Source organism: Bacillus rossius, chromosome 15 (genome assembly GCF_032445375.1).
Source record: "Bacillus rossius redtenbacheri isolate Brsri chromosome 15, Brsri_v3, whole genome shotgun sequence".
Classification (NCBI taxonomy): domain Eukaryota; kingdom Metazoa; phylum Arthropoda; class Insecta; order Phasmatodea; family Bacillidae; genus Bacillus; species Bacillus rossius.
Window position 1 is genome coordinate 4,103,018 of NC_086342.1, and position 24,916 is coordinate 4,127,933.

Genomic DNA, 24,916 nt, shown 5'->3' on the forward strand with positions numbered 1-24,916 from the left:
ATTTAAACCTAATACAGTGGATGATGGAACTATTTCACTTTATAGTTTGCTGTATTAGCAGGAGCGGCTCTTTCTAGATCCCAGAGGTCCAGAACACATCATTCGAAGTCTAGATGGATTCGAAACTTCAAACTTCCGCGCCATTATGCTTGACAGCAAACTATTAAAAGAAACCAGTGACGGCTAACTTAGATTTCCGAATGTAAAGAAAAACACACAAACAACACTTAATTTTAAAATAAAAATTATTGAAAATAACAAACTCCATATAAAACAGTTCTTTAAAACAGTTGTTTCCGTGTACTGACTTGTTTCTCTATTCATTACTCTATGGTGTGGAAAATCTGTTAAAAGTACAGTCAACGCGATCACATGTATGTATTCTGCTCTACTTTGTGTTTGCATGTTGTATTTTATTTACTCTATGTGAAGGTTTACGCGGGAAAGATGTTTGTTGACAAATAGAATTCATTAGGAATTCTTGTTGAATTGTCAATTTAATATATAGAGTATCGCAGGTATTTTGCTTACTTTTTAATTAATATTTGTTGATTTGTTTTAGGATGGCTTTAAATTTCACGCCTAGTAAAAAGTTGAAATGTTTTTCGAAGTAAGAAACTTGTATTTTGAGAATCTATATCTAAATAAATGTGTACTATTGTAATTGTTTCTGAATTTTCCACAAATATTTTTGGTCTAATGTAGGATAAAAATTTTAATTAGTGAGAATTTTGGATTTATTTTCTGCAATAAAATACATATAATTTTTTATGTGTAACATATAATATGTGGTTATGTTTAAATGAACTAAACATCAAAAACTGTAAGTAGAAGGGTGTGACCGTTCAGGCATAATTTATTCATGTTGCGGACACTAGAGTGGCTTAGATATGCAATTAAAACGGAAAGAAACAGACCACAATAAAAAAAATAAGTTCAAGCAAGATAATCAACTAAAATTTTTAATTTTTTAAATGTAAAACTCTAAACCATACATAACCCAATAATTGTTCATTTATATGGGTTCATATTAATACTATTGATTTTATGTTTTGTTGACGAGTGTATGACAAATGAAAAAATTCTTTAAAAGTTGGGGAAATTGGGCGAAGGAATCTGCCATGGCCTATTGTAAGGAACTATCCTAGAATTATGTGCAGTGGTTTCAGGATCCCATGGATAACTAAAAGCATAGTGGCTGGACAGGGTTTCAAACCTAGGAACTTCAAATTCGAGCAAATATGTCTAGCATTACGGATTTTCCGTAATTCTTACAGATTTGTACGCCCAGTCACGGAATTGTGGTTTGTTGGAATTACGGCGTATATTTTATTTAATGCGGAAAAAAACGTAATGGCACATCAGAAATATTGCATGTATCAGCATGTTTTATGATAAATCTCGCAAATATTTTTGGCACAATAATTTTGGTAAAATGCAGTTTGGCTATATTCTATTATTCTTATTAATAGTATTACAAAAAATTAATTTATCCCCAAGGAGATTCTAAAATAAAATAAAAATACAATGCATGCATTATTAAAATAATGTTAATAATAAGATATATGTAAAATACTTAAAAATAAGATTAACCCTGTTAGTTTTTTTTTATAAAATTTTAGACAATTAAATTTTTTTTTTTTTTAAACTGTTTACTGGATGGATTAGCTCATTACTATATAAGTGTGTTAAGTATTTTCTAGAGTCTACTATTTGTAGTGAACTTAATCTCGTACTACTGTAAGGATAAATGCGATTGCTGATGTGTTTGTAAGTTGGCAGCCCTGCTCGAGTCGAAGCATCACCTCGCTCAGTTTCGTGACTGCACTGTGTCTGGGTGGTAATGTTCCAACTGAAACACTCTGGGAATGTCTTGTTCGGAAGGGGCCGGCACAGTCTGTGAGCATGGGCGACCTGGACTGCGACATCGGGCTGCTGGAGGCGTTGCTGCGAGAGGAGGTGGAGCCCCCGGCCCCCACGACCCCTGGCGCGACTCGGCCGTCGCAGCAGGCTGCGCCCGCCCCCTCGCCCGGCGCCGCCCTGCTCCCAGGTCACAAGCCATCCTCCCCTTTCATTTTTTTGTCTTCCTAGTTTCCTTTTTAGTTTTTTTCTAATTATTCATATTTCAGTTTTTCTCTAGAATGTTTTCTTCTTCTACTGTCCGTTCGTGTTTAGTTTGGTAATATTCTCACAGCGCTGCTTTTCCGTGAAGTAATAATACAATTCTGAAAATACTTTTTTTTGGACACTAGAGATGTTCCTATTTTTACCCTGTAAAAAGCGTTTCTATATTCTTACTGTTTTTTTGAGATATCACCATTAATAGATTACATTACAATACCTGTGCATTGACACAGCTATTAACAATTTTTTCCTTTTCCGCGTGGGCCTTTAGTTAAATTGTGAAAATGGTCAATTGCAATAGGTTAGCTTCATTAAAACTACTTCAAAACAATGTGGACCATTGGTTGGAATAGTACCGCTACATTAAAAATACTATGAAATAATGTGAACGGTTGGTTGGGTCAGGATAGCTACATTTTAATTTGGTAATTCCTAAGCAAACATTAAAAATATTATACAGTATTTTTAATGTAGCTATACTTACTGACCCAACCAACCGTACTCGATGTTTCGAAGTATTTTTAATGTAGCTAACCTAACGTAATGGACCATTATCACGATTTAACTCGAGTTCTCCAAATCATACACATGCGCAGACCCACACGGGAAAGCGAAAAATGGTGGCGGCCGCGTTAGCGGACGCACATTGTAAGGTAAGTTTATAAATGGTGGTTTCTCAGAAACCATTAGGAATTCAGGTATGCTGTTATCAGAGTAAATACAGGAACTTGACTAGTGGGAAAGTCGTGCTGTAAGAACTAATGCACCATAGGTAGAGACCCGGAAATTTCGCGAATTCTTCTGGCCTCAGGATAGAATATTCATAGTAGTAGGTGTGCTCGACCCATGTTCACTTTCCCATTGGTTGATTTCTTAGCGAGAACATTCTTATCCTTGTTATTTGGCACTGCCTGATTCGCTTGCTTCTCTCCCAGCTGGACATTGTTGGCTCACGGTCGTAGAGGGGCGTGTCCAGACAACTGCGGTCCAATCACGAACACAGTGCGGGAGTGTGGAGGTTTGCATTCTAGCTTGCGACTAAATGAATCCGCGAAATTTCCGTGGGTCTAACCATAGGGCAGACTGGCGTGCCTCTAGTAGGTGGGAGTAGAAAGCAACTTGGTGAAGAAGTGCCCGTGTCTGTGTCTCAGGCCGTGCGGAGCCCGACAAGTTGCAGGCGGCCGTGCCAGTGTCGCCTCTCGGTGAGCCGGCGCCGAGGAAGCAGCTCTCCAGCCACTTCCTGGAGACGCGCGGGAGCGGCCAGGTGCGCGCGGGCGACATGGACTCCTCCGACGACGAGGACAACAAGTACTTCGAGGAGCAGAACTACACGGCGTACGGCCGCTCGGTGAAGCACCTCCTGGCAGGAAGGAGCGTGGACCCGGCGCCTGCCGGAGGCCCGGGACAGCGGGCGGGTCCCGGGGCGGCCTGGAGGAGCCCTCGGCCGCCGGTCAGCGCTGCCCCCGCGGGGCCGAGCCCCAGGCGCCCCTCCGTCGCCGAGCTGGACGCGGATCCCGTCTTCGGGATACGGATGGTGTAAGCTCGTGTTCGCCGTCGTCTCCGTTCCTTTCATCTGGTCGATTTAAAGTTCTGAAGTGCTGTGTTTAGCTGAGTCTTAAAACAGATTTATTTGCATAGAGTGCTAAACTGTAATTACTTTTTGCTGAAAGGTTAAGTGACGCATGGCAAGAAACCTGTTCCTTTTTTATATTTTTTATTGTGGAGTAGGTTTCAACGATTTACCTTTTCCTTCCTCACGTGTCACTTAAAGCATCAACAAAAAAATAAAATTGGTGGTTAAATTAAGATTGTGTGAATATTAGATAGTGCAATCAATATAAAACTTACATTTTCATGTTTGATAAATTCTGTAAACAAAAGTCAATGAAATTTAAAATTTTTGATTCGCAAATCTTTAAGTACTTTTGAATTGTCGATTGTTTTATATGGTTATACCTTATACTGTACTAGTTTGGACTAATATTTTCTTTTCTAATTTGAACTGTGTTAAAATTTTTCTAACATCATATATAGTGAGTTATGCAGAAATACCTCCAGTATAAAATGTTCCAAAATACAAAATAAAATTTAGTGAAACATTAAATATATGACAATGTCGAATCCAAGACAGTCTTGAACATTGTTCAGGGTCATGCCATATAGCGTACAGAATTCCCCAACCACATTTCAGACTCACTTAAAATTAACAATGTTTTTTATTGTAAGACGACTTAGAATGTACAACGATCTTGAATGTAAGATGACCTCAAATGTAAGATTTTGAATTTAAAACAGTCTCAATGTAGTAAATAAACTAGGAAATGTTTTTAGTTTCATCAGTGTGATTGTTCAAATCAATTTCCTCCTATCAAGGTGATTGGGTTCAATTCCCAGGGTGGAATTCTGATTTTTGGAAAATGGGAAAATTGGCGGACATTGCCATAAGCTGGTGGGTTTTCTTGTGTTTCCCCCCTCTAGTCGGTGCCCCATTCCGATCTCATGTCTTCCATCGTCTCTGCCTGTGCGAAGCTTCCAGTAAGCGAATCAAATCGAAACTCCTTTTAATAATCTGTTTTGACTTCACCAGTAAATTTTGCTGTTCATGTCATTTCTTAAGCTTTGCAATCTGATGTGAAACTTTGAATTTTTTTTGCAAAGCTTTAAAAACATTGGATTCGCTCATTTAAATATATTTAGTTTTTTTTTTTTTTCCTTGTCTCGTAAATGTTCTGCTTGAATAGAGTTGGTCAGTTAAAGAAATGGAAAGGTTGCGCTATGTTTGTGTGAGCGCAGGTTGCAAAGCTTTAGAACATTGGATTCTCACATTTAAATATATTTAGTTTTTTTTTTTCTTGTCTCGTAAATGTTTTGCTTGAACGAAGTTGGTCAGCTGGAGAAATGGAAAGGTTGCGCTATGTTTATGTGAGCGCAGCTTGCAAAGCTTTGAAACATTGGATTCGCTCATTTAAATATACTTAGATTTTTTTCCTTCTTCTTGTCTCGTAAATGTTCTGCTCGAACAAAGTTGGTCAGTTGGAGAAACGGGAAGGTTGTGTGTGTGGGCGCAGGAAGCCGCTGATCTCGTCGCTGGCGCTGAAGGAGCGGGTTGTGGGGCGACAGGTGGTCCCGCTGGCTGCCCTCAAGCGACACCTGCTGCGCGAGGACCCCTCGGGCGACTGGGTGGTGGGCGGAGTGGTTGTCAGCAAGTCCGGCACCCGGACCTCCCAGAAGGTGCGGCACACTTGACCCTGCCGGCTCACCGCAGTTGAATTACAGACCAGTTAGCAACCGAACACCCGGAGGTCGGACATGGATTGTCGTGGGAGGGATGGTGCACTAGCTAGCCTTGCTTCCGGTACGGAGGACTCTGTACGTACCTACATCGCCGTGCAAATGAACCGAGTTAACTTCTAGGCTGGGCCCTGGGCGTCTCAGAAGCGAGGATAAAGTTGCTCACGAAGCCACAAGGCATTAACCGGCTCACTTGCAGGTTTTTGCCTGCTAACTTTTTTGACAGCTGTAGTTCTTAATCATCATCGGTTTGTCAACTGGTCAGATTTTTCACCCCTCCTTCCAAGGTGATACGGTGTCAGATTGCCTGCGTGGGTCTATCCTTTGATTTTTTTTTGGCAATTGGGATAATTAGAGACAAGATTTTATGGTTTTTATTTTTTAGGTTGATTTTGTTTTTAAAAATGAGATTTCAGTGTTTATTGTTATTATTTAATATACTGTCTCTCTATTCATAAAAATAGTGTATTATTAAGAAAAAAATATGAAACTAAAATATTTCTTAGTATGTACTTATTTCACCAAAATAGTCTCATTTTGACTGACACATCATTCACTTACACATAGAGATGAGAGTAGGCCTATATGGTTTTATTTTCAGGCCAAGTTCATTTGTGAAACAGGAGATTTTGTTGTTATTGCTTTTATTATTTTTTTAAAATTTATTTTTAAAATATATCATAATGTACAAACGTCGTAATGTAAAAATGAGTAAATAATAAGTAATAACAGTTTCAAGGTTAAAAATAGGTAACTGTTATCCGATATTTTTTCCGTAAACTGCGGTACAAACTTAATGCTAAATAAACTATACTTTCATTGAATTTTTTTAAATATTTTAAAAGTTTACTTATTTGTCATTTAGAGTTAAGTGTGGATTGAAAGCGCTGATAAGTTTCATGATTTTTAACTGCATTCTGGTGCTTGGTGGGGGTATTGACATGTCATTTCGGTTTGATCGTAATTCACGGTGTGACCTTGGCCCTGATGAAGGGGGCGGAGTACGCCATCTGGAGGATCAGCGACCTGAAGGCGGGGCTGAAGACGGCGTCTGTGTTCCTGTTCGGGAAGTGCTTCAAGGAGCACTGGAAGACGAGCGTGGGCTCCGTCGTCGGCATCTTGAACCCAAAGCCTCTGGATAACCGGTGCGTGCGGCCCCTCGCCTCGTTGGGCGATTACGTGTCTGCGTGTATCTGGGGAAAAAATTTAACATTCGTGAACAGGGTTGGCTGATTCAAACCAAGTAGTTTATATATATATATTTATATATTTTTTTAAATAATGCATTTTAAAATAGAATATTTCATTTTATTTTGTCCAATAAATACAGTACGTATATATGTTTTGCACATCACCGTATTGGACATGACTATACAATTATTTTACAATTTATTTACAACAAATAATTAATTTTCACATTATAAAAACAAATTAAAAATTGACATTATATATAACAAATTAATAACAAATTTATGAAGTAACACAAAATATCTTAATAAATTTTCATGAAAGGTTATTTCCACTCTAATAACACTAGTTTGCTTATTAATGTTTCTTGTGATTTACAGGGGGGGGGAAAAAAAATTATATACTAATCAAGATCTTATTTGAATTATCTGAATAAGTTGTAAAATATATCCAGCTAAATACTTCTCTAAATATGGATTTTTTTAATAATAAATTTATTTATTAGGTACCTCTTTTTTTGACACTTTGACTACAATTCATTAATTAATTCCTATTACATGGGATAAAAATCTCTGACTACTGTAAATTCCCATTCTGTGGGAAACACTCATTCTACGGAGAATCATCTTCCTGTGGGGAAATACCCTTTCTGTGGTTTAGTCCCAGTCAGATGTATTCCTCCTTGTTCATTAGTATGAACAAGTTTTGATGTTTTTTTTTTTATTTTGAGGTCAATTTTGTGTAAAAGAGGGTATTTCGGTTTTAATGTTTTTATTTATATGCATTTTGTTTATTCTTAAAAATATTTTATAACCTAACAAATGTGAAACAAAAATATTTCTTAAAATTTTTTTCACCAAAATATTCTAATTTTTACTGATAAATGATGCACTTACACAGTAAAGTAATTTGTAATAAGCATGCCTCGAAAAGAACTACTCAAAAAGATAAAAATAAATTGCCATATTTTTAAATGTTTAAGTGATTAATGTAAAATTTGTAACTAATAAGAGATGTATGATCTTAATTAAAATAACATGATATTAATTTTCTGCAGTCCATTTAGTTTCTACATTTTGGTTGAAAAGTCATGCTAAATAATTAAATTTAATAAAAGATAACATTTTTTGTGCTCCGAGTTAAGTTTTGTCAAATTGCTGATTGATTTCATGTTTTTAGTTACATTTTGGTGCTAAATGTATTAACTTGCATTTCGGTGTTGTGTGTTATTGTGTTGACGTGCTTTGTGGTGTAATTTCGATTTCATCGCAGTTCACCATATATTGTTTTCCTTAACTGTGAGTTGCTGCCTGTGTGGTAACGAGGCAACACGGCAGTGACGAGCGCTGTGCCTTGCAGGGACGGCAGTGGGGACGAAGCAACCCTGAGCGTGGACAACCCCCAGAAGGTGATGATCATGGGGACGTCCAAGGACTTCGGCCTGTGCAAAGCCCGGTTTGTGCTAGGCTACTGCAAATCTTTTTTTTTTTTTTTTTTTTTTTAAATAAAATTTTTGATTGAGTATCAAAATTGTAGTGTTTCATTTAAGCTAGACACCTGCGAGTACTCGAAATTCGAGTTTCGAGTCAAGTTTTTTAGTAATACTCGAACTCGAGCTCGTGGCTTTTCAACAACTCGAAATTCGAGCGAGCTTTTCTTGCACTGTACCTATAGAAAAAAAACTCTCATTATATCGGAATAAAAGTCTTACAACACTATTATCCTTTACTTTATAATGTAACATGATCGACCGTATACATGAACACATCATTTTTACGTACCCGGGATTTACGAATTTCCGTGATTAATTTTTTTTACTTCTATAATTTTCCGCATAGCATTAATGTATCACTTTCCTCCTTTATGCGGAAGTATTTCCCGCCTTATGCGGAAACATTTCCCGCATTTTACTGTAAAAAGCATTTAAATTGTCCGGGGTCTCATCATTTACACCATTAAATGTGTGATATAAAGTCCCGTTTAACATTTTTATGAAAATTCCTGTCAGTAATGGCGCACGTAAATATAAATATGAAGAAAATACAAATGAACAACAACTTACGAAGAAATATGGATGATGTACCATAACTACAGTACAATTCCAATAGTTATCTTAAGATAATTACCATAAAAAGAACTAAAGATTCTTTGTAGATACCATAACTACTGCAGAAGCATGATAGTTACCACATTTGCACTATAGTTGCCGTAATAACCGAGATGTGTATTTACCATGATGGTAATGTATTTATTTAGGACATATTAAAATTAAAGAACATTATTGAAAAAAAAAGGATGTTAAATCTTGATATGTACGGTTGGCACATGTTGCTAAGAAATAATGTGATCTGAAAGAATGTAGTACTACTACGAAAAGTGAAAAGGGTACTCGTGGATTTTTAGCTTATGGCAGTCTCTTTCGTTTTTCAGTAATATCGGTCGAAAATTAACAAGAGTATTGGAAGTTGGCAGAAATGCCGATTCAACTAAATATTGGCAAAATCGGCTTCTTCAGTACAGCTCTACATTTGATGACATGAGTAAACATATTTCAGACTACAGGACATTGAAAAAGACTTTAATTTCCATGTAGGTTTATTGTGCGTAAGTTTTTTTTGCAAGTGTAAATTGAATTAAGTAAAATGCTTCTATTTTTATTACTTTAAATTGATTAAACTTAATGACAAGTTACAGATATTTGACACTAATTTTGAGGTTAAACAATTTGGTAAATATGTAGAGTAACGGTATATGCGAAAAAAAAATGCTAAAAATCTGAAAATACTTTTATTCTATGCTCTTTCACTTCCTCTTTTCAAATCAACCGGCGGAGATAAGAAATTCCAAATACTTTAGGAATATCGAATTTTTTAATTTAGTAGGCTAACAATGATAATGGTTTCTTTTTTTATTTCCATATTTTTCTCAAAAGTTCTCACATTTTATTACTCCATCACAGTAAATTTATGTGCAATAAACTTAAAAAAAAAACTCAAACTCGACTCGATACTCGCGAGTATTTTAGCAAACTCGCCCGAGCTCGACTCGAAGTGAAAATCTTCTGCTCGCAGATGCCTAATTTAAGCAACTCTTATTATTATAATCAGGGTCCGGAAAAATTAGCATCTTGCTATAGATGCTGTTCGCTAATTTACATTTGAAATGAAATTTTTTTTGCTAATATTTGTGATAATTATATTTTAGCGAAATTTAAAAATTTTTTCAGTTAAATTAGTTTAAATTTATCGTTTCACATTTACAAAATAATGATTGAATTCATGTTAGGTAAGATTGAAACGTGTTTCGATAAAGTGTTTGTAGTTTATAATTTGTGTATTTTGTCTTGCAAATGATTGATTGATGAGACAGGAAAAAAAAAATGTTTGGTCGGGTAGGGAAAATCGGAAAACTCGGGGAATCGATCTGGAACCGCGGTTCCCGATTTTTTTTTCCCGGCTAGGGAACCGTATGCATTGATCGACTTTTCTTTTTTGGCGGAAACCCCAACTCCTTCGGAGAAAGTTGTTTGACGGTAATCGTGTGCCTGGTTGATGCGACACACGTCCTGACTCACGGAATCCCAGGGGGTTCGGGAACCGCTGGTCCGGGTTGAGAGTGTTCGGAGCGTCGCACGCGGTCCCGCGTCAGGACCGGCAGAGTAGCGGGAGGCGCGCGGTTCCAGGAAGAAGAACGGCGACAGCTGCACGTCATTCGTGAACGCGAGCGCGTGCGAGTACTGCGTGCACCACCTGCAGGCGGCGTACAAGAGCTGCTCGCGCCGGATGGAGCTGCAGTCTCCGTGCGCCGGGCGCGGCCTGGACAAGCTGCGCAACAAGGTGCTGGGCAAGAACGAGGTAACTCCCATTTATCTTCTCTTTTCTTCCCCCGCGACCGCGTGCCGGCCCTCAGGTCTAAGACAGTCTCTGATCTTTCCGTGAGAGGCATTAAAGTCAGGTTCAACTCCAGGAAGCTGGAATTTGTCAGGAACCAGTCGGGTGATTCACTTGAAATTAGTGATGGTTCGAATCCTATTTTTCTCGAATCCGAATCTCGAATCCGAATCCCAAACAGTACCTCGAATCCACCCCTCGAATCCGAATCCAGTTCTCAAGGGTTAATTATAAAATAATTTATAAGTTAAGAGAAAAAATTAAACATTATGCAGAATTATTTAACCCTTAAATTTTTATTTTAAAAAAACAACGATTTTGACACGGTCTGGATCAAGACGATTCCGTTTTTGGTCACATGTTTCCTGCGGTGCTGAACAAACATTCAGAGAACACTGTCGCGTGTGGTGAACACAAATATTTTTTGGACAGTTTATGTAGCCTGGGTGAACACGCACACTGAGTTTTCCAGTATTCGAGAATGTTTATTTCTGGGTTAACTGTAGGATCATGTAAGAATCTGGTCACTTCATCAATTGCTGTAGAATCCGGCCGGCAAACACTACAAGCCATCGCGTGGGCCGCCAAACTCTGCAACGTGTTTGTACCGACCCTTTGTCGCCCCCCTTTCAGCTGTCACATTTGTCACTCTTTAAACTTGAGGGGGATGTCCTGGACTTCTGCTTCCCGTCTCCCTTTGTTTGTTTCCACCCGCCAACGCACGGCAGGCGCCTGGCTGGTGAGTGACGTGTCTGGCTGTATTTTTTTAAGGCGAGACACTTATTCCAAGACGGCCGGCCCTTACCGTGAACGGATTATCAGGGTTTATTTTTATTTTTTACAGGATTTCAATTATCCGGGCATCAGCGGGTCCCAATTAACATGGGGAGTTTACTATTTATTATCCATCTGCTGCCAAGGCGCAGTAAGCCTCGGGAGATGTTACGTCACATGACCTTGGCCTTAACCCAGCTGCACGCCGGTGTCTGAGAAGCTTGACTAGACCTACCGGGCTTTTAATCGCTATTCCGTGAAATTCGGTAATCCGTGATTATCTCGGTCCCGACCATCATGTATTAACGAGGTTGTTCTGTACCTCAATAGGATGTGTTCCAAGGAAAACGTAAACAGGCCAAGTAAATTGTAAGCATTTAAGTTTTTAAAGTACCACATTTACATCAATATTTTTCCTCGAATCCCGAATCTTTTCCCTTGAATTTCGAATCTTTCGAATACTAGAGATTCAGTGGGATTCGAGGATTCGACCGGCCCATCCCTACTTGAAATCCTTGAAAGAAAACATGGAAATTTCCCAGTAATGGTAACTTGATTAGAAAAATATCATGCTCCAGTCTGCCATCACCCAGACTGCGAAATCATTATTATTTTTTTTTTTAAGGGGTTCTGTTTTATATTTTTTATTTTGGTTTGTTCAGTTTACGCACAATTTTTTTTTATTTATTTCCAGCATTGCTCTCCTTGAATATCTCGTATGACCAGGTGTTTTCTGTATTTGCATTATTTAATAAATTTGATATACCTATTGAAATACACATACCTTATAGTATAATTTTTATAATGTATGTATTCATGTGTTAACGATGTTTGCTTTTACTCACATGAAGAATAATTCTTTTGGTTTGAACAATCCTTATAGTTAATTGTTAGGGGCCGGAAAAATTCGCAATTTGCGATAGATGCGATTTTTTTGCGAATTTTGAGGTTAGATGCGATTTTTTACTAATTGTTGTTATAAATGCTATATTTGCGAAATCGCGGTAAAATTGCCATTATCGGGCGAAAAACCACTATAGAATGCAACAAAATGGCTTGAACACACATTCCTCAAAGTATTTTTTTTGAAAATAGCCACCATAACACAATTACCGTAAACAATAGCTTCTGACAAGGCTTGTTGAAGGAATAAAATCCGAATCCTAACCTTTATTTATAAAACATTCCTTAACCAAATATCACGCATGATAGTATAGAATAAGTAATTTTGTAAATTTATTCTTTACGATTTACTCAAGATACCGTTGAATGTTGTTTAGAAAAGAATGTTCACACTACTTATCGACGCAGTTATTTTGTTTTGTTAGATCACATCACGTTCGCCTACGTTCGCCATTGCATCGTGTGTTGCCTGTTCATGAAGAGTATCTAACCTAACAAAACAAAATTTCCCGGGAAGCGCATCACGGAAACCAACAACCTAGAAAATATCTAGGTCGTTGACGGGATCGTAGTGAACTTGCAAAGATAAAAATGAAAATATTTTAAATGCTGAAAACTACTACAAATATTTTAGTACGCGGTTTTTTACATTCGTTGATAATCACTTTAGTCTTCAAATTTTTTTTCTGATCAATATTTTACATAGGGACAAATCATACATTTTGTGGTGCACATTTAGCGTACTGAAGTTGGTCAACTCGAATCGTCAGTTTGTTTCCATCTGAAATTACTAGTGGTCAAACGTTTGTTTACAAATACCGTTTAATGATTTTGGTTTGTGTTAAAATTCGTCATAATGGGTATAAACACTATTACAACTTCTTGTATTGTTATGTAACTTTAATATCTTATGCAAATTTCTCAAAAATAGATGCTAATTTCTGGAAAATAGATGCTAATTTTCAACATCATAAATGCTAATTATGTAATAAATAGATGCTAATTTTTCCAGGCCCTATTAATTGTAAATAGAGGTTGTGGAATGTGCGGATCACGTGAAACAGCGCCAGCTCGCCCCTCTCGTCTGCTCCGGTAGGTGTTCTACGGCGGCCAGAGCTTCATAGCGGTGCCGGCCAAGAAGAGCAGCAAGCAGGTGTCCAAGGACAGCGAGAGGCTGAGGAAGCTGTCAGACTTCTACAATCCCGACGGGGGCCCGGGCTCGTCTCCGCCGGGCCGCGGCGGCAAGGAGAACCAGGCCCGCTCCAAGTACATCTCCACGCTGCTGGACGCGGGCGGTGGCCAGGCGAGGAAGGACCAGGAGAGACTGCGCAAGCTCTGCGGGGCGCCCCTCAAGAGCTCCGGGGCCAACGCGCACACGCCGGGCCCCGAGGAGGAGCGCACGGCGGCCCCAGAGAAGGTGCAGACCAAGCTCGTGTGAGTTACAATTAAATATATATATATATTTTATAGTATAGGCTGCATTAAAATTTCGCACAGTTCTGATCTGAAATAATATAATGTATTAGAAATAAAAAATAATTAAATTTTTTTTTGATATTAAAATAATTTTTTGATGATAAATTTTTTTTAACAAAATACGAACACACACATATAAAACCAGAGTTCCTCTAGAATTTTGATTTGCAAGTTCCAAGCAGAAATTGTTTATTGTTGGTAGGGCTGTGCATTCGTGTCCTGGGTAGGATTTAAAACGGTCGCCTGGCCCGGTGCACGGGTTTCGCTAGCAAGGGGGGGGGGGGGGGGCTGCTGAGTGCAACACCCGAATTTCGCATCACGTGCCTCCTAAGTCTCTGTGCCTCGGGCACGTAACTGGTGCGCGGTCTTCGCGTCGGTAACACTATTCTGTGGGACTTAAAGCGATGACCCCCGTAATTTATTTTATGGTGGAGTATATAAACACTCGAAACACAACCAAGAAACAATCTGAGACACATACAAAAAAAAAAGATGTTATACTTACTTGCTGTATTAAAAAAAAAATAGTTTTATATGCAACTAGTTATTAGAAATAAAATAATAAAAAAGGACTGGAGTGATATTATAAATATGGTGGGTAAAGTATAAATTCACTCAAAATAAAAAAATAAACAATAAGTTAATGTTATTAATTATATGGACCAGTATTCAATATCAATCACTAAAGCACATATATAAATGTTTTTTTGTATGTGACTTTTTTTTTCTTCATCCTGTCAATTTTCGTTGCACGCTGCGCATGCATTATCAAACATTCACTCTGTTGAATGTTGTCGCAATGCGCCTGAAGAAGTGTAGCTTCGGAAAGCTGGCGAGGCACTGCGTGTGTGTGATAGCAGTGCGTGTTGCGTGCTGCAGGGTCCAGAGCGCGCCAGCCGCTGGCTCCCCGCCCCAGGCCGTGCTGGCGGCCGTGGTCCCCCAACTGGGGCGCGGCGTCCAGGCGTCGGGGCTCGTGGACTTGACCCCGCCCAGGGTCGTGCATCGGGAGCGTGCCAAGGTAGTGTCCTGCAATCTGTGACCCACTCGCGTCCGGCTGTGTGCTGAGGGCGGGCAGTTGGGTAGCTCATATCAGGGCTGGGGAAAAAAAATAGTGATGGGTCGATTCCGATTCCGTAATCGGTCGGTTCCACCGATTCCAGTATAATCGTGGGATTCAGAATACAGTGGTTTTGGAATTGACCATGACCGATTCCTGCATTTTTTTTTAGAGTTTGCAAAATACATCTCCTACGCAACGTATGAAAATATTGAATTGCATGCAAATATAATTTTTAAACTACATAATACAATCTTTTTTTACGTTACTGATTTACGAATTACGGTGATCAACGTATTTATTTACTTGCATCGACCCTTTAATTTAAGAATCGGAATCGGTATATTATAGGAATCGGCCCAACACTAGAAAAAACCAAACCTTTTTTTTTTACACACACACACACACACTTTATATTAGCTTCACCAGTATGTTTGTAACCGACTCCTTTGGGTGCGATTTTGACCCACTTTATAACGGCCAGATTTCATTCGAACTTTGTGGATTTATCGAGGACCGATGACAATACGCTAATTTGATAAGATTATTCCATTATTTTTTGTTTGAATCTACTTTTTTTTTATTAACGTTAGTCATTTCGGTTCTCAGAGTGTTTACGTGAAAGCTATACAACATCCTGCTCATGTTGCACAAGAAAAGTTAAAACACCAAAAAAATTGAACGTCGGGCAAATCTGCACATCTGACTGGGACTTACTCACAGAAAGGGGATTTCCCCCACAGGGAGGAGGATTCTTCATAGAATGGGTGTTTTCCACAGAATAGGGAATTTACAGTAGTCAGGAATTTCCCACGGAATAGGAATTAACTATTTAATATTTTTTAATTTGAGAGGACTATTAAGCTGTGTATGATGTAATTTTCTAATCACCTAGAATTTTTTTTTGTTACAATTAGGAATTGTTTAAAGCTCCAAAAAAATTAAAATTAAATATCTTCTCATTTAAACTTTAGTATTGACTTGTCATAATTCAGATTGTCTTCTGGACACATGTATTCACTGACTCTTCTTGTTTTCAGGTATTCTGCCGCATTCAGTACAATCACTGCCAGTTGTCCTAATTTACATTCAACATATGACTATTAAATACTTAAGTTAGCAATACTACGAGAATGACCCCCACCTTTTCTAAGCTGCAGATTTGGCAAAAAAAATTAATGGCTTCTGTTAATTATGGTACTTTTGTGATAAGGAATTTTCGGGGAAAGCATGAACAGGTGTTTTTCATGGTCAGTGACAGCAATAAAGGTTTTTTCTCTCTGTTTTGTTGGACAGATGAATGCACTGAAGTGGATACATAAGCACGGGCCCATCACGAGAGAAGACCCCAACAAAGTCCCGGGTGCTGACAAGAACAAGCCCAGGGCCAAGAGAGAAGCTGATGGAGACACAAGTGGTTAGTTTGCTGCATTTACAGAGCAACCCTTTTGATATAATCCTTGAAAGAACCCAAAATCTTCCTTCTTCATGACGGACTAAAATCTTAACCAGGACTATGGCTCGGGCTTCAAGTAAAGGTAGCTTAACAAACAGGAAAAGCTGCATCATTAATCCACTTAATTATTATTTTAGCAGGTGTAAGTAAAATTAAGGATTTTTTTTTTGTTATATAGTGTAAGCATCTGTAGAAGTAAGTGTCCAGCTTGAAATCATGAATGACCTTAACATCTGTGAAAAGCTGCAACATAACTTTTACATTTGGCCCGTTCACAACTCTCTTACAGAGGGTTGCAGTGCACGTAATGGCGTGTTAGAATTTAGTTCGAAGGCGAGCATCATCAACAGTGTAGCAGACTTCTAAATTAGAGGTCGCTAGAGATGTTAGTTTTTTTTTTTTTTAGTTTCTTTTGGAAAAATTTTCTGCTAAACAGGAAAAAAAATTTCAATTGTACTTTGAAATACGCAATTAACCAAATTAAAGATACATTTTGTGTTTCTTTACCACCTAATGGTTCACTTAACATTTGAGAGTAGCACCCATGTTACCTTCTACCAACGAACAAAGAAAAAGTGTGGTTTAAACAGTATGTAATTACCGATCTGCAAGAACACACACTAGAGTTGTCCGCATTCGCAAAATTTCGCCGATACAGTGAAACCTCATTAATACAAACCTGAAGGGGAGTAAAATATTTCAGTTTGTAATAACGAGGTTCATATTAATGAGGTTCTTGAGCCAATAGGTAGAATAAGAACTCGATAAGAAATATTGAATTCCTACATGTCAGAGCACTAAAAATGTGGAATATTATTATTGTAATAGAAGCCAGATATTGACATGCACACTAACAAAATACACTTAGAAGCAATTTTAATAGTTTTAATAAAATATACTATAACAGACTGATAATTAGTATACATATACGTATGTATGTATTCTTATTTAATTTGCTTCCAAAGTTTTGACAAAAATGATTAACATTTACCGTACAGTTAATTGCTGTTGAGTGTATAGCAATTCTTATGCAAAGTATGCAAGATATATTTACATAGGTTTAAAAAAATCATTAATTTTTTTCTGGACACACTTATCTCTGTAAATATCATTTACAGCAGAACATATCTTCTCAAATCCTGCAATCAAGTCAATTGGCACATCACTTGCAGCAAGTACATTTTCCAGTGTACGCAAAGCACTGATTGTGTCACTTTTGCTTGGAAGTTTATGCACTACCTCACCATTGTCGTCATCACCATCATTATCCTGACTTGTACCACCCTCACAAAGTGACTGTTCAGCGTCAGCCGTTGGTGTTTCCTGTAATCCTCGTGAACCAACAAGATCTTCTGCAGTTAATCTTGCACTGGTGTACACACTGTCATCAATATGAACAAACTCATTGAAGTCATTATCAACTTGCACATGTTCTTTTAACTCTTGCCAATCCTCTAAAGGTTGATCACAGTCAGGTTCTTCAACAGTTTGCTGGCCAAAACCACTTTTTGCAAAGCAATTCACAATTGTCTTTTGGCTGATGCTGTCCCACGACATGGCTATACTGCGGATAGCATCCAAAACTGACCATCTAGGAAGCTCAGTCTTTCCTTTTTCACACTGCCTGATAAGGTATTTCACCAAGCGCTGTCTGTAGTTTCTTTTCAAGCACTGTATTATACTGTGTCACACTTGTTGTATTTGGTAGCAAGAAGAGTAAGGTAATGTTTTCCAACTTCATACCATGAGCAGTATGTGCAGCACAGTTGTCCAACAATAACAAAATTTTGCGATTTAGAGTCGCCATTTTCCTGTCCAATTTTAACAACCACAACTGGAAAATTTTTGTGGTGACCCAAGCCTTACTGTTTGCCTCGTAATCTACTGGCAGGTTTTTTGCTGCAACATCTTTGAAACATCTTGGCTTGGCAGACTTGCCAATAACCAAGGGTCAAAGTTTTGTACTGCCATCTTGATTACAACATAGTAAAACTGTAAGACGAACTTTACTGTGTTTACCGCCATGGCAGTTTTCACCTTTTACGGTTAGAGTTTTATTGGGCAACAGATTGTAAAAAAAGCCCTGTTTCATCCATATTAAACACATCTTGTGGTGCAAATTTACTTACGATGGTCTGTACTGACTGAAGCCAGTCACTCGTTGCTGTTTGGTCGACAGCTGCAGATTCGCCACAAATGGATTTTGTGGCCAAATTATGCCTATCTTTGAAGCGTTGAAGCCATCCTTTGCTGCAATGGAAATCATCAATTCTGAGTTGCAGTGCCAGTTGATCAGCCTTTTCTTGGATAATAGGCCCGGAAATTGGAACTCTGGCGGCGCGCATTTGATGAAACCACTCCAGCAGTTTGGCCTCTAATTCGGAATGTTTACCGACGCGCATCCTTTTCTTAGTTTGATTACTACCTTTCCTGACCGCTTCTTCTATTTTATCTGCTTGCTTTAGAATTGTACTTAAGGTTGATTTTGATATACCAAACTCTTCAGAAAGTTCTGTTTTCGTTTTTTCACCCTGACGAACTGAATTTATTATCTTAATTTTCGTCTTCAATGCAATTTCCTTGCGTTTACGTTTTGCCTCCATTTTTATGTGTGTACGTACAAATTCTAAAGTTTAATAAAGTTCTCACGAGATAATTCACTTAAACTTTCATTACAACGTACACAAATATTAAACACGTTAGGCGTAACATATATTTTGATTTTATTGGTCCGGCACAGAATCATGTATACAAAGGAAGTACAAAATCGAACGTAAATACCATCCCACGTGAAGTTCAATATATCGAATATTGTACAAACGCGAGTGATTTCTTAACATATCGAACACACGAACGAGTGATTTTGAAAACATAGAGTTAAAAACACACTTCGGATACTCAGGCGGGGCCGTATCTTTGTGGTAATCTTTGGTTCGTATTAAACGGTAAACATGACTGTTTGTTTATACGGACGGGAATTGTTATTGTTCGCTATACATAATAACGAGAATTTCGTATTAACCAAACAAATCTTCATTGTGTTTAATGGGCATATTTCACAGGGAAATAGTAATAGGTAATATTAACGAGTCATTCGTAATAAGCGGGATAATATTAACGAGGTTTCACTGTATACCGATTCAACTATTGCCGATTCACGGATTGAGAACTGATACAGGGGGAAAACCCATAAAATGTTTTTGAAAAATTTACTGAATTACCCAGCCCCCAAACACGCGAGGCCTGACGTGGCCGGCCGGCCGGAGGGAGGGGCCCGGGGCGAGACCCCCAGGCCCGGGGTGAACGCCAGGTTCCGGGCGCTCCTGGAGGCCTCGTCCCGGCACATGGACACCTCCTCTCTGACCACTGGTGTGCGACTGCCCTTGCAGCCCCCAAGCACGCGAGGCCTGACGTGGCCGGCCGGCCGGAGGGAGGGGCCCGGGGCGAGACCCCCAGGCCCGGGGTGAACGCCAGGTTCCGGGCGCTCCTGGAGGCCTCGTCCCGGCACATGGACACCTCCTCTCTGACCACTGGTGTGCGACTGCCCTTGCAGCCCCCAAGCACGCGAGGCCTGACGTGGCCGGCCGGCCGGAGGGAGGGGCCCGGGGCGAGACCCCCAGGCCCGGGGTGAACGCCAGGTTCCGGGCGCTCCTGGAGGCCTCGTCCCGGCACATGGAGCTGGTGGAGGCCCGGGACTGCGAGGCGGAGGAGGAGTACTTCGACCGGCTGGAGAAGAAGGAGAAGCTGGAAGACAAGATGCTGTCCACGTACAAGGTCCCTTGCAAGGCCGTCACCTGCCTCAAGGTGAGCCTGACCCCGATGCACGCGCTCTGTCAGTGTGCCAGCGTTCCACGTTTAAAATGGTCCGCACCTCCACTTAATGCCTGTATGCTTACATACAAACTTTCAGAATGTGTGTAACATTTTCTTGTTTCCTGTATTCCTTGCGTTGTGGTAAACTATAATTCGGGCACTGTTTTTTACTCAAATTGCTTCGGATGATTCATTTTCTCCTGCGACCCTAAATCACCATATTATGTACTTAATCCAAGTGTGTTTAGATTTAGTATGTCCTTATTGCTTCCTGGGTTACTGTAAACTATTGATTCTTTGGGGTAGGTTTCAATATATAAAATAGTACAGAAATTCAAGGAATTTGAACTTACTCATTCTTGTTTGATGTGGTTTTTCGTAGAGTGGTGACGAGATTTAATTTACCCCTAACTGTGTATATTCAAAAATATGTTCAAAGATCTTAATTGATAAAAATTAGATTTATCACAAAGTCATGTGTATTACTTTGTTAGCAGTCTTTCCTGGCTATACTATTTTACCAAATATTTTGGTGTATTATGTTGTGTCAAGAAATTACGTTAAAAATGTACAGTAAAGCCTTGTCTATCCGGCTTTCATTAATCCAGATCAGATTTGTAGCCATTTAATGTTCACATAAAAATTTTAACTACGTTAGCAAGAACGTAACTGTAAGTGCGCCAAATATTCACTTTTTAGTTTGATTCATTTTACAGTTCCTGCAGAGATGGTAGAGTTATAGTAATAAAATACTTTTTTTTTGTTGAGTTTAAGAAAGTGCACCAGCTGACAAACATCATGACGTACTTGGAGCGTCAGCCTGACACCGCTCCAGCCGAACTATTAACGATAAGGTGTTTGCGTGACCGTGCTTCATTCAAACACCGTACATGTTTGAAACAGATGATAGTGGTCTTATTCTTTACTAAGAAATGATGTGAAAAAACAATGTAGGGCATGTATACAAGGTATTTTCGTTACAAAACTCATAATGACCGGTAAGTCTGCTGCTTATTTAAGGATTTTGTTTTGCTTATTACACATAATACCCGATGATCTGGATTGCCTTTTGTCCGAGTTAGTCCGGATAGACGAGGCATTTGCGGTCAAGAGCTAGCGCTGACGTTCAGACCTGTTGGTTTTTGATGTCTTAAGTCATGCACTCTGTATGTAAAATGGCATCTGCAAGGGGTTCTGTTTTAGATTTTTATTTGGGTTTTATTTTATCAGATTACACACAATTTTTTTAAATTCATTTCCAGCATTGCTCTCCTTGAATATCTCGGATGACCAGGTGTTTTCTGTTTTTTTTTGCCTGATTTAATAAATTTGATATATTGAAGTACGGAGTTCTGAATGAAGTTCTGTTGAAGCAAGAGAGTAGCGGTGGTTGTGGCGTGCCCCCAGTGCAAGTACACCGCCTTCTCGGCGTCGCAGCTGTGCAAGGCGGAGGGCCACGCCCTGAAGGTGACGGATGGCGTGAAGAGGTTCTTCAGGTGCGGCAACTGCGGGAACCGAACTGTCTCGCTCGAGCTCATCCCCGTGTGGAGCTGCAGGAACTGCGCCAGCTCGCGCTGGGAGCGCGCCCCCATGCTCAAGGTGCGTCCGTGTCGGCGAGTAGTAGCGGTTACGAGTTACTTGTAGGGCCATTGCGTGGTGAATTGTGATGAAACCAGTCGGCAGTTCCGCTCAGCGAGTAGTCACGGTTACGAGTTACTTGTAGGGCCATTGCGTGGTGAATTGTGATGAAACCAGTAGGCAGTTCTGCTTGGCGAGTAGTCGTGGTTACAAGTTACTTGTAGGGCCATTGCGTGGTGAATTGTGATGAAACCAGTCGGCAGTTCCGCTCAGCGAGTAGTCACGGTTACGAGTTACTTGTAGGGCCATTGCGTGGTGAATTGTGATGAAACCAGTCGGCAGTTCCGCTCGGCGAGTAGTAGCGGTTACGAGTTACTTGTAGGGCCATTGCATGGTGAATTGTGATGAAACCAGTCGGCAGTTCTACTCGGCGAGTAGTTACGGTTACGAGTTACTTGTAGGGCCATTGCGTGGTGAATTGTGATGAAACCAGTCGGCAGTTCTGCTTGGCGAGTAGTCGTGGTTACAAGTTACTTGTAGGGCCATTGCGTGGTGAATTGTGATGAAACCAGTCGGCAGTTCCGCTCAGCGAGTAGTCACGGTTACGAGTTACTTGTAGGGCCATTGCGTGGTGAATTGTGATGAAACCAGTCGGCAGTTCCGCTCGGCAAGTAGTTACGGTTACGAGTTACTTGTAGGGCCATTGCGTGGTGAATTGTGATGAAACCAGTCGGCAGTTCCACTCGGCGAGTAGTTACGGTTACGAGTTACTTGTAGGGCCATTGCGTGGTGAATTGTGATGAAACCAGTCGGCAGTTCCGCTCGGCGAGTAGTCGCGGTTACAAGTTACTTGTAGGGCCATTGCGTGGTGAATTGTGATGAAACCAGTCGGCAGTTCCGCTCGGCAAGTAGTCACGGTTACGAGTTACTTGTAGAGCCATTGCGTGGTGAATTGTGATAAAACCGAAACAACACCGCCAAGCATGTCAAGCATGCAACTGAAGTCACAAAGTAATTATCATTTTTAACCAAAATTTTAACCCAAATAACAACTCATCTCCTTACTATTTTAAACTTAAGAAATTTGTTTAGTTTTAGTAACATGCCCACTGAAAAACGTAAGACTTTCGTAGTGGGTACGATACATAAGGACAAATATAAGAATATCTCTTTATATATATATGGACTCTCCCCCTCAATTGCACGTGCTTTTTTCATTTCAGGAAAAGAAGGCTGGCATATCGACGTCACTGTCGATTCGCGGAGACGAGGAGATGTTCATTGGTTCGCTGCAGTCGAACGGAAACTTGGGCCTGCTTGTCCCGGAGTGACCGTCGCAAGCTCTTCGCAGTATCTGCAACTTTCTTACCCAAGTGTCTAGTTTTGGATTTTGGTTTTATTTTGTATGTTGGTTGTGCTGGTTACTATTTTAAAAACAAACAACTTAAACTTTAATTTATAAAAAAACTTTATAAAATAATAATTATATTTTCAGTGACAATTGTAGTTCCCCCCCCCCCCCCCCCCCTTTCCCCCGTGTACCAATACGTCCTTCCTCCTGTCCCATGTCTGCTATACTGGGTGTCTTTCAACCTTATACACTAATGAATAGTTAAAGTGTGAATATTGAATAAGTCCTTCTTACAGTATTCAATTTGTCATTAAATTGCTTTTAATTAGACTTGAAGTAAATTTCGTGGCATGACGTAAAAACATCACATCTTTGATGGAATTGGATGACAGCCATTATTTTAAGCAAAAATTTACATTTTAAACCTGCTCTGAATATTCTGTGATGTTGGATGGATTCATCCAATCAGAATCCTCGCAGTACAAAATACACACGACCACTGTAGCGACACTCGTACGGTATTGAAACCTCGTATGATCACATATCGTAATGTTTTAATAATTGTGAGTGGTATTTTTTTAATATACCGGAATGATGTAATGAACCATTAACATTCATTAAATATTTTTAAAATCATAGGCTTTCAATTTAAGGATTAATTTTTGTTAATTATTTAAGCTGAAGGTTGGCCCCTTGTTACATACGCGACTCGAGTAGGATTTTATCTCTGAAATGCTGATGCAATATTTTCTGGCATAATTTTAGGTCTCCCTATTTTTTTTAAACAATAAATAGTCTGTAATTCTGTTTCTGGACGTAATAATGATAATAATTAGGATAATCTGTAATACTTGGTTGCCAGCTCTGGCTTCGGTTACTAGCTGGCAGACATGCTTTAGATTTGCAGGGAAAGCAAATGTACCAACGTTGGAGTTCCCCCCCCCCCCCCTCATCAAATTTAATTTGGGCATAATGTATTGTCGACAACCAGTGTTTACAAATGGTTAACACCATACAAAAATAAATAAGAAAGATAGCGAGGAAGTAATGGGCTACACCTATACCCAGGGACCATGGCAGGACTTTCCTTATGCGGTTGCGACAAACCAGAAACCATGCAAAACTGAAACACGAGATTGTACCATCCACCTTGCTCTGCACGTCGTTACATGTTTACACCCTTGTCTCAAGAGAAGACACTTTCCTTCCTTGATCGACGAACGTGCGAGTACTGCTGTGAACTAACACAATTTCCCAGGTCAAATAAAGATTATAATGGAATCAAACTTGGTTGACTATTCTTTTTTGCCAAAAATACTGGAAATTGTAACAAAAATAAATCCTACCTTCGAACAGGATTTTTGCCATATTGGATATAGCTAAAGGGGGGTTTTCATCCAACTAAGTGCAGTTTTTGTTTAATTTGAAGTTTTGTTAAATTAAGAATCAAAGGCATTAATTAGAAATATTTAATGTCCATCAGTTCCTCATCAAATATACTGATAGTTTGACGAAATTAAAAAACTTATCACCTAATATAAATAAATTTAATTGAAAGCTCAGATTTAGACATTGACCAACACTACATTTCACTGGTAATATCAATGACATTTTTTTCAGCATATATTTGATACAGGTTAACCTGTTGTCTTACATTATAATTCCAAGATTCCAACATTCTAATAGTAGTGATGATTAGGCATCACCTTACTTTCAATTAACAGATATTTTTTTCACAATATGAAAAATGCAGCTAATTTAGGTGATATGTTAACTGCACATTTATTTCAACCAATTCAAAGAGCTACAATGATTTTATTTTACTGTTCAGCATTGACAATTAACACTAATTCCCTGTATTTTTATGCTATTGTTGGCAAAAGTAAATGTGTATACGTTATCTTCCATAATCTTTGTAATACAACCGGTTTTTAGCAGATGGAAAAAAAAAATTTAATAATCATCTCCTGAGTATATGGAACCTAAATTGTATAATCAAATCATAAAAATAATTA

At 39.2% G+C, this 24,916-nt stretch overlaps 1 protein-coding gene across 1 annotated transcript; it reads left to right on the forward strand.

Moving 5' to 3' along the window:
* The first annotated feature begins 562 nt into the window (after window positions 1-562).
* On the forward strand, window positions 563-24,187 carry LOC134539620 (protein MCM10 homolog). Its single transcript, XM_063381796.1, has 14 exons — window positions 563-610; window positions 1,885-2,050; window positions 3,276-3,660; window positions 5,193-5,355; window positions 6,409-6,560; window positions 7,963-8,058; window positions 10,286-10,457; window positions 13,267-13,604; window positions 14,526-14,664; window positions 16,000-16,120; window positions 19,385-19,544; window positions 19,576-19,963; window positions 21,380-21,571; window positions 22,774-24,187. The coding sequence occupies exons 1-14, from the start codon at window positions 599-601 to the stop codon at window positions 22,879-22,881; spliced, it is 2,592 nt and encodes an 863-aa protein (XP_063237866.1). The 5' UTR covers window positions 563-598; the 3' UTR covers window positions 22,882-24,187.
* The last annotated feature ends 729 nt before the right edge of the window (window positions 24,188-24,916 follow it).